Source organism: Pan troglodytes, chromosome 9, assembly GCF_028858775.2.
Source record: "Pan troglodytes isolate AG18354 chromosome 9, NHGRI_mPanTro3-v2.0_pri, whole genome shotgun sequence".
Classification (NCBI taxonomy): domain Eukaryota; kingdom Metazoa; phylum Chordata; class Mammalia; order Primates; family Hominidae; genus Pan; species Pan troglodytes.
The window spans coordinates 123,038,490-123,049,716 of NC_072407.2; the positions used below are offsets into that span (position 1 = coordinate 123,038,490).

Consider the following 11,227-nt stretch of genomic DNA (forward strand, 5'->3'; position numbering starts at 1 on the left):
CTTTCTGGTACGTAGGAAACTTGTAAGTGTCCTTGATAAAATCAGATCTAGATCCTCCAGGGCTGGCAGTGCAGACAAGATTTTCTCTATGAGAAACATGACTTTGTGGGCCCTATTCTCATCTCTGTAATTCACTTTCCTCTTGGTATCTTTTGCTTTGTATTCCTTCCTTGATCAAGAAACATGTATCCCTTACTTACCACTTTTTTCCAAGAATGTATTCTTAATTCTTCCATAAATTCTGTGTATTACACCTGAAATTAGATTGGAACATTCAAACAAGGCATCTCTGAAAGAGCTTGGTTAATTAGTAACAAAGAACTACATGTTTTTGTTTATAAGTTATGGCTTCTCTAGGCCTCAGAAACTGCTGGCCTCCTTCCATCTTTCCATCTATTCCCAAGGGGTACATGCCTAGATACCTGCCCTTCTTGATGATGACACCCAAGAAAGCAAGTTCTACAGAGAGATTGAACTTCTATTGTCTTTATAGTGTCTACTTTTCTAGGTTCCATTTTTTTCCTAAGCCTGTTCTTATGTAATAATTGATTAACAGTAGGCATAGTGACCATCTTCAGGAAAAATGATTCCCCAGTTTTACTGTGGCCTCCCTAGGGCACTCATATTAGATCACAGAGTCCATGGGAGTCATGTGATAGAATAAGATTTTTTAAAGATGTTGAGCCTAGTAATATTGTTTATCTGTAGTTGGGAAGAAGTCCACAGTACCTGTGCTAGTAGTTTAAGCTGACAGTGTTGTTGTTTTTAATCCTTCTAGGTATCATGAACTGATCACTAAATATGGGAAGTTGGAGCCTTTGGCAGAAGTGGACCTAAGACCCCAGAGCAGTGCAAAAGTAGAAGTCCACTTTAACGATCAGGTGGAAGAAATGAGCATTCGTCTGGACCAAACAGTGGCAGAACTAAAGAAACAGTTAAAAACTCTAGTACAATTACCCACAAGCAACATGCTTCTCTACTATTTTGACCATGAAGCACCCTTTGGCCCAGAGGAAATGAAGTACAGCTCTCGGGCATTGCATTCCTTTGGCATTAGGGATGGAGATAAAATTTACGTGGAATCCAAAACAAAATAACCTCTACCAGCCTTGTGAAAAACATACACATAAGGACTTGTTGCAGGGCATTTGTTTTTAATGTGGTTTTCTTTAGGAGGGAGAAGGTTGTTTTTGTTTTGTTTTGTTCTGTTTAGGTTTGGGAAGGATTTTGTATATTTTTCCCCCTGGAGTGAGTAGGGGGCCATTTTGGGGTGTTTTCTACCACAGATTGATTTGGCTCAGCCAGTGGAATTGGCCACATTTCCAGTGTATGTGCCCTCTCTAAGGAAAGATGACAAAGAAATCACCGACTTCTTACTGTGTTCACTGGGATTTGCCTGCCACTTGGTTATCATTACTGTTGGGTGAACTTGTGAAGATAACATGAACACTGTAGCCCCTTAGAAGGGTCTCATAGAGAATTTAAACAGGGTGACAAGGAATCTTCACAGGAAGGGCCAGAACTTCTCTCTCCCAGTTCTTCCTTCCGCTACCCTCCCTCCTTGGCTTTTTTGGTTCAGTTCTGTTTTTTTTTCATTTTGACGTGTGGTTTACCTAATAGTTTTGTTCTGTTCATAATTCTTATTTCTCAACCTGGGTGATTTTTTTGTTCTTATTTCTCCCTTTTGAAATAATTGAAAGTGTTTTAAGCATTTTTCAACCTGATTCTAATCTCAGGTACGCAGTAAGAAGCTATAACTCTGTTAGAACCTCGAAGAAGAGTAGATGTAGAATGAAAACTCCAGGAAAACTTGCAGTTATTCTGGAAGCACCGGCAGAACAGTCTGATCTCTTTGTATGTTACTAACTCACTTTTAATGTCCCTGTACATTATGTCAGCCATTACTTTCATAACATGAAATATGTCAGATTCCAGAGTTCTTTTATTTTTGCTTATTGAATATATTTCCTCATATCTTTCTTTTTCATTACTTTAAACTATTGGGAATTGAGGCCTGACTTCATAAATAATTCAATAGAGTCCTGGATACGTGCACCAGGAGAGTTGAGAATTAGCTCATAAACTATCTGTGGTGTGTGTGGGGAATGAAGTTGGGGGATGTGGGGGAAGAGCTTATGACTTTCCCACCTGTGTCATCCATTGGAAGCCCTTGCTCTTGCACTTTGCATTAAAAGTGGGAAACATTAATCAAAGGGAGATTTTATTCCCAGGTTTTCCCTGGGACTTTGTGATGTCATAATTGAACAGTTCTTTTGTTTTACATTTCGATTTAGTTGCCTCATAGAAGTATAACTGCCCAATCTATGAGTAAAGTGTAAGTGTCAAAACTTTACAATTGCCTCCAAGTCATGTTTTTTGCAGAAGCACATTTAAAGCACTTTTCTGTAAAAGCTAGTTCCTTACCTGCTTGGAAATCTTTTTGTTTGTTCTTCTATTCCTTTGTTAATCAGATGTAATCCCTTTCTTTAATGTGTGTTTTTCTCGGTCCACCGTGTTTACAGATGGGAGACTTGAGAGATACTTAGCATAACTGGGGCAGAAAGTGTGTAAGTGAAGTATTTTTCAAAGAATGCAGTTATTATCTGATTGCATTTGACCTTTTGACCTTTGTTACATAATTCTACCCCTCCTACAAATTTAATTTTTTAATGAAATTTTTAGGTGACTTGTAAATTCTTCTTGTATGAGGAGTTGTGTTTATTAATGCCACTTTTTAAATTTTCCTGTGCCATGTGGCAGATGTTTATTCTCTTAATGCACTTCAGGTTTGCTATCTGTAAAGCCTTTGACCCAGGCCTACTGAGTCAAATCTACATTCAGTGTAACATTAAAGGTGGAAACCAAAGGGTTTGAGAAAGACGAATAAGGCCTATTCTCCTTCTGCTGCAGACTTTATCTTTCAAAATCATAAAAATGAGCAATGGAGATCCAGGCTGGGTATAGACAAGAATAATTATTTTGCAAACACATTTTCCTGACAGATTTTTGGAAGTAGGAAAAAAGTATGGCAACAGTGTCATGAAGATTGAAACTGTAGGTGCTTTGTGTATGTATGCATGAGTGCAGATGAGTTTGAGAGAGAAAAAGTGTAATTGAGCCCTTTGCTTTTGTCAGCCTGGGAAACAGATGAGTTCTTATTTTTTGAAGTTGTGTGACCCTGGACTGTCCCACAGCAGAAGGCAGAACAAACACTTATGTTATGCTTTAATCATAAGTGGAATGGTCACAATTAATAAGATATTTTATATATGGCAAAGTTTTATGAAATGCTTTTTTACTATTAGAGACCTGTTTCTTCTGTTATTACAGAACACAGTGTTTATCAACTGCGGACATAATTCTTTTATTATACAGTTGCATGTAAAGGGAGCTTCTCATTTAATTCAGCGGATGTGGGTATTTTTAGGGCATTGTAATTGATGGTTTTAATAATTGCTGAATAATTTTTGATTAAGAGAAAAATGTAATACAATTACTGGTGTGAGTTACAGAACAGAAGTTAATGAAAAAGGCTATTTGAGCATGTGTACTTATAGATTCATTTGGGTGGCTGAGAAAAGATGCTGCTTTTGAAATAAAATTGGTGCTGTGTAGACACTTGTAACCAAAATTATTTTTATAACAGAACTAAAAGAAGGAGAGAAGAGGCCATGGACCTTTGAGTTTACATGTTATACCTAATTGATTGTCTGCAGCTTATCTGTATTTTAATATTGACTTTGTCCAGATTCAGTGAGAGCATAGTATTGACATTATGAGGCAAAATGCTGTCATAGCCAGTATTACTGATATGTTGCTACAGGCACAATGTATAGAACATACCTTTTCTAAAATAGGAATTATTTCCAGTTATGAAAAAGGAAAAGAGTAATAAAGAAAACCAAATCAAAACCAAGGGATCCTTTCTACATGTGGGTGAACGGCTGCTAAAGCCACAGTAGAAACCAATTTTTGAATTTGAATTGTTGAAATATCCTAGATTGCTTTAATGGAAAAAATCCAGAGTCACATATCTTTTTTATTATCAAGTTTTTGCAGCCTTTTGCCAGCATTGCCATAAATACGTAAGAAAGCAGCAGATAGTATAAGCCCCTAGTTATTAAGACTTCTCAGTTAATATTAAGGCCAAAATATAACTTGAGCTAGGTATAACAGGGCTGAATGCTACAGTGTTGTTTTTAAAGATTTTGCTTATTTTTAAAGAAAGGAAAATTCAGTTCTAACCAGATGTTCCAGCTATGTTACTCAACCAGCAGTGGTAGGAGCAGAGAGCACTTGCACTAAGAGCTGATCACCATTTGAGGTGCGCGGCTTAACGCACATGTGAGTGTAGCTTGCTACATGAAAATGCTAGGCTCTAGGGCATGTAAAACATGAATACAGAATACTAGATTGTTCTAAGTAATGTCATTTCGGTTTGTGAATTTGATTTTTCCCTTCATTTCATGTCAGATTGAAAATGCAAACAAACTGCTCTCAAGAACACCCAGAAGCTATCTGTGTTACCAGATGTGTTGTGAACACTCTACTATTTTTCACAGGTGCTTCCTTGAAATATATGTCCATTGTAGTGGTGGAGAGGGACTGGACTCTCTCAGGCTCTTTACTTGCCAGTTGTCTCCCGCAGTTAATGGAAATATATATACATATATATATATATTTTATTTAGAATATAATTTAAACATGAAGGTCTATTCTTTGCACTTTTTATTAATATATATATAGATAATCTTTAAAAAAATTAAAATTCAAGTCCATTTTATCTTTGTGTTCTGATTTTTTTTTTTGGAGTGTGGGGTCAAGGTATGTGTTTATTTTTATATAGCTAAAAAGGTTCATTGGTTCTGTGGTTGAGTTCTCTGGAGGATTGGCCCAAACTAGTAAAAGTCTGACCATTTTGACAAATTTAATTGGAATTTTGCCAGAGTTGAAAACTACAAAACAAAGATTCATAAGAAATGTGTTATGGCTTTTCTGTTAGCAAAATCTTATACTTCTGACATGCTGTTTATACTCCTTTTTTATCCTTTGAGGATAAACCCTCTCGAGATATTTGGCATCACCTTTTATGAGTAAGATTGAAAAATCTCATTTGTTGAAATTAAAATTTGCCAGTTCTTATTCAGGGGCTGCTTTTTTCCTTAGAAAAATAGTTTTTTATAAGTATTAGAATTTTGTACATTCGAACCCTGCTTGCTTATCAATAATTTCTTGGTAAGCCATTATGAATTAACCTTGCACCAAGGATTAAAGTCTAAGGACTGTACTTTATATCTGTATTTAAGAGACAGAGTCCATTCACTTCTCTTTCAATGCCTCAGAAATACATAAGTATCATGACCTGTTTAAGATTATTTCTGCCTGCTATTCAAATTTCAAAGAATTGTAATTTAAGCCTCTGTGCTACATTTTATTTAATTACTATTTAGTATGAGCTTCTTTTGAGTTCCTGCAAAGTAGACATGTATCAAGACATCCAATAACTATTGGACTGGAAAATGCTGTGACTTCCTCTAGTTATTAGAATGCATTTAAAACAAGAAGGTTGACTTCTGAAGTCACATTTCTCTTTCAGTTCTTCTCTGGAAAAGAAGTTCCTGTTTGGTCTTTACAACAACCCTATGAGGTCGACACTCTTATCTCCATTTTCTTACTAGTGAGGAAGTTGATGCACAGATAGGTTAAGTAATACCAAAAGTCACATGGCTGGTAAATGACAAGACCAGGATGCAAACCCAAGCAGTTTGGTTGCAGAACCCAGGCACTGACAGCTGTACTGTAGTGCTGACTGCTAAAGTTCCCCAGCACACACCTTTATTGTTAGTCTTCCTTTTCATGGAAAAACTAAAATGACATGTCCTCAATATCCATTTACTAAATTGATTGGCTCTGTAACAGAATCACTGATGTGGCTGATAGCTCTAGATCCAGACTGGAATTTGCCCTCTGTTTTCCAGAATTGTGAAATTGTGGTTGGGACATACCTGTTGCCCTCCCTTCTCTGAAATGCCATATTGGACACAGGATGGGTGTTACAATAATAAATGAACAAGTAATGTGACCCAAAGAGACTGATGATTTATTTTTTAACCTCGGGACATTCTAGAGCCCTAAAACTGGTTTCAGCAGATAGCCAAAGGTGAGAGAGATCACTCAGTTCCAACTCAGACTTTTATCAAGGAGACATAATGTTCCAAGTGAACTTAAAATGGGTGTTTATTGAGGAAAAACAATAATCTAATGTTCCAGGAGCCATTATCAAAGGTTTTGTTATTGGAAAGGATGAGGCAGTCACGCTACTCTTCCTCCTTAAAATTCAAGAGAGAGCCTTGTAAAGAATATAAATATTACTTTAAAAATAGAGGAGACAGCTTTTCTGTTATGGTCTGCAAGATCTAGATCTGTCTAAAAAAAAAAAAAGACAATGCAATTTCATTTCATCAGATCATTCCGACTTGTCATCCTTGAATGCTTCTTAGTCACCTAAGTAACACAATTAAGGTGTTAAATAAATAAGAATGAGACTAGGGGAAGCAGACATCAAATAATACAGACTAAAGAGAAAAATGTTTTCTGAAATATTTGATACATTTGAGGGCAGATGTAAGCTTTATTCCATTGTTAGGGAATACAACTAGGACAATAGGAACTGTCTTGGTTGTGTTAAAATTTTGTTTGCTTTAAATTTAAATTTCATTTTGCCATTACCTCATGCATTTTGAGGATCCTGTTATGGACAACATTACCATTTTCAGGGAGAATGTAAGTAAAGCCTTAGATGTAATCACCTTAATGAGCTAGATCTAGGAGGTTAGACATTATTCAATCAGTGGATAAGTGGTAGAAACATCTGCATTACAGAACTATCTGGACTCCATGGTAGATCATACAATGAAGCAAAGCAGTTGTAGAGGGCTTGTAAATTTATCAAAGACACCAATGTCACAGATTCTGTTGTCCAGGAAGCAGATGCTAAGGTGGAGTTGGGAGTGCAGAAAATTTGCTGGGGAGTAACACCTGTGAAGGAACAGGGGAAGAAGTAGAGTTGAGCAGGATGGACCATCAGACCATGCTACAGACCTAAATCAGTCAGCCCAATAGGATGCTCTGGAGCAAAGATTTTCCATTAGATAAGTCCTGCCTTGGCCAGAAATGGTCAGGGCCCTTTACCAATGCTTTTCTCAATCATTGATTTGGGAATGCTTCAAGAACATAATCTCAGCTTGAACACTGATAGAGATGCTAAAGGAGCCAATAGTTGGAAGCTGTCGGCTAACCGTACACCTTGTAGCTGGAAATCATCCCTTTTCTGAGGGTGGATCTGAGTTGTGCAACTTAGTGTCTGCCACGGTCCACTCCATGCAATGTGTAGATCCGATTTTCCATCCATGATCAACGGCAGCTCCTCTAGGGCTCTGGTGGGCCTCTCTATCTGAGAGGAAACTTAGAAGAGGGAGGCTAGGAAAATGGCCTAAAACCCCTGTCACTGCAGTTGATTTCAGAGTGACAACTGGTATCCACTCTCTCCCTCTTCCGCTGTCCATTGTAACCCCTTGGCTTTTGTCTCTCTGGTCTCAGTGGCTTACCTGGTGGTTTCACTCAAACCTTAATCAACCCTTACTTCCTTATAGTCTGAGTCCCTGGTAACAATATGCTGCTTGGACTAGGGTTGCTACACTTGTCCATCACAGCCCTAATTGGGTAAGGGAGTACCAAGAGGCACCAAAATTGGTCACCTGAGTTCCATATGTTATCCCTTGAACCCGATGTATAACAGTAGCCCTGCCTCCTCCTGCTGATCAGAGTCAACTACTCCTAATGAGATGATGGTTCATGTTCTTGCCTGCTAGTCTTTGCACACAAGGAGCCCAGTGTGTCCAGGCAGCATTACAGCCATAGCTTATCATTCAGCGGGACTCTTGCCATGTCCCCTGGTGAGAATGTACCCTCTTGAGGAACCAGGACTTCAAACTGCATAGGCCAGAGATGAGGGGTTGGGGAGCACAAAGTCCCCCAGTAATCACTGGGAGTAATGGCAAGTAGGGCCACTCCTGCCTTCACACCTTGGTTCCTGGATCCACGTAGTCTTATTACTGGGGACACGGCACCCTGCAAAGGTCTCCGACTCACCGTGTACACAGTATCCTGGAGAATAGCACCTCATCCTTGCACAATATTGTCTTCAAGGTGGTGCTTCACCTACTCCTTAAGCAATTTACTTCAATTCTCACCTAGGCTGGCATCTTCTGCTCATACTATCGCTGCTCCAACCAGTGAATCCCATGGCCATGGGCTCACACCCACACTTCCTTTTCTATAAAGCAGGTTCCCTATCAGATGCTATTTTGATGGAATTCTATGCTTATGGATCAGGCATTCTGCAAGCCTCCCATTAGTGGTGCTGGCTGAGGCCCCTGGGCAAGAAAGGCATACTCATGTCCAGAATATGGCTCTATCCCTGTGGAAAGGAAGTGCTGACCCTTCCAGGATGAAAGGGGTCCAATGTGGTTATTTTGCCACCAAATGGCCAATTGGTCTCCCCAACAGTAACATATTGGGGTTTCAACCTTGGTCTCCATTATTAGCAGGTTGAACAGGTTGAACATGTCAGAGACCATGGTAGCTAGACCAGCCTTGCTAAATGGAAGTTCTTGCTATTTGTCCCATGCATAACCTCCAACCCTGCTGCTATTGCCACTTTTTACACACGCCCATTGGACCAACACTGATGAAGACTGCTTAACATCACCTGGCCGAGTCATTTTGTTGACTTGGTTGTTTAGTTCCTCTTTTGTAGTGGATGTTTTCTGGTGGGTGATAATATATGACACAAAGATCTTCACACTTCATGTCCACGCTCATCTGTCTATCCAGGCCCCTTTGTCACTGATTTTCCCATCTTTTTCTTTCTGGGCCCTTGTCCAGCCAGCTACGTCATTCACCACTGCCTACGAGTTTGTACATATTCTAACCACAGAACTCTTTCTCCTTTGACACAAAATGCATGACAAGATATATCACCCAAAGCGCCACACATTGAGAGGATGTTCTCTTATCATTGTCTTTCAAGGCCACTCGCATGAAGCTGTCATGTAGCCAGCCAGTGTCTGCTTTAGGCTTGCACACACACACCAATTGAGTCCATCCGTGCACCAGGCTTAGGCTTCTTCCTCCTCCTTCATCTTGTCATATTCACCTTCCCACATATAGCCATATGTGTGATCTGGTTGGGGAGCAGGTACTGACACAACTATGTCAGGTGACATGGAGTCTGGACTACCTACTCAGGCATCTTACTCATAACTGGTCCCAGATATGTCATTTCCATCTTATGCTAGATTGGGTCCACCTGAATTCATGACTTGATGGGTCCAACAAGACCTAGGTCTTCATGGGAAGTTCTGGATACATGACCACTGTCTCTTGGACAAATATTCCATCACACGGCCTAGTCCCATGAGAGAGCTGATTTTCAGGTGTGTAATTCTTTGCTGCAGATGGCATGACCTTGCTCCAGAACTCCAGGGGCCCGTGTGGTAGTTCTTCCACTGGGGTTTACAATAAACTCCACAGTTCATCTTTTTCCACCAAACACATCAAAGGACCTACTGAACGCATGACCCAAGCAGCAGAGCTGCTTGCATAGTAGCCTGGAGCTGCAATGGAATTCTTTTATGTTCTCAAACCAACACAAAACTGGCTTAATTTCATATCACCTGAGGCAATTTCTCTGAGTTTGGAAAATGTAGCCTGCAGAACCCGAAGAAGCTGACAAAGAACAAAGAATTTCTTTGTAGACAGGCTGCAAGATGCAGCAATTTGCCTTTTCCTTTGGGGGAGTTGTCCCAGCATGTTCCTGGCCACTGGATTCCTTACAACTTTACTGAAATAGCATCCCTGAATCTTTGTAGGATTTATCTTCCACCTTCTGGAGCACCTGTGTGTTACCAAGGCATCTAGCGTGCTGGCCATCTCTTGCCCATGGTGCCCAGTCTGTTGATGTTGTCAATGCAGTGAATCAAGGTGATGTTCTGTAGTACCCAGATGGCTCAGATCTCTTTGCATTGTAATATGAAAGAAGGTGGGAGTCTTATAGCCCTGGGCCTAAGCTAGAAATATATATATATATATATATATATATATATATAGCTGTCTGTTCCATAAGATGTGAACTATTTTTGACCCTCATACCTGATTCAAACAGGAAAACAAAATGCATTTGTGAAGTGAATGGCCACATATCACGTATCTGAAGCACAGCAGCTGTGATTCGTACTACCACTTGGTTGAACTTGGAGTGGTCCATAGCCATTCTCTAGGATCCATCCTGGCCAGTTCAATAAAGATATGGTAGAGTCCACCACCCCTTTTCTTTAAGAGTGACACTAATGTTTACCATTCTCCCCACAGCCCAGGATGCAATATTCTTTTATATTACTACTTTACCCAGAGTAGGGGCAGGGAGTGTCAGAGATTTCCATTTGCCTTCCTTACTATGATAGTTGTTACTCTATAGGCTAAAGACCCAATGTGCCAAGTATTAATACATCAATCCCAATTATACGCACTCACCGACCAGCTTCCCAATCCAACAAATGATAAGTCAGCTTGGTCTCTCCCCACACCTGATGTTCTCTCACAGCCAGATTCTCAAAGACATTCTAATTCATGTATGCCACCATCTTGTGTATCTGGTTATGCCCAGATGGCATTTATACCAGCAGCAGTCTTGCCTCGAGAAGGATGGAGCATCAAATGTGGGTCAAAAGGGCTGAGATATAAATATCCTAGAGTGCATGGAAAAAGAAAGCAATTAGTATGCCGCTAGCAGTTTATTAAAACAGAGCCAACGATTTTGCTTCAAGACATTTAGGTTCACTACTGGACTAAAACCTTAATAAAGGCTGGACAAACAGAATCCTTCTCTAGGTGAATCTTTGATTTGAGCTTAATTTTATTGTAATATCTTGGGGCTGGGAAAATAACATCCAGGGGGTCTGCAGACCCTGTAAACCTACTGTAAGCTTTTCTAGGATTCCTTTTATTCCCTGAGCCCTATGTGTTCCCACTTTAACAGGGTCTTTGGGTATCATTATTAACTCAAACTCCTTCTATAACAGTCCTCAAAATATCTAGGCATTCTCCTTCCCTCAGTCTGTGGTCACTTGTGTAAATGGCCAAAGGTCTTTTTGGGGACAGATTGGGA

At 39.7% G+C, this 11,227-nt stretch overlaps 1 protein-coding gene across 4 annotated transcripts in view; it reads left to right on the plus strand.

The window, feature by feature from the left end:
- Positions 1 to 3,705, plus strand: part of TBCEL (tubulin folding cofactor E like) — a 69,292-nt gene extending 65,587 nt beyond the window's left edge. For 3 of the 4 annotated variants that reach the window (XM_063782430.1, XM_063782429.1, XM_063782431.1), the window contains one exon: positions 779 to 3,614. In XM_063782430.1, coding sequence (XP_063638500.1) covers positions 779 to 1,097 — 319 coding nt within the window. In that variant the 3' untranslated portion in view covers positions 1,098 to 3,614. 4 annotated transcript variants of the gene reach the window in all.
- The last annotated feature ends 7,522 nt before the right edge of the window (positions 3,706 to 11,227 follow it).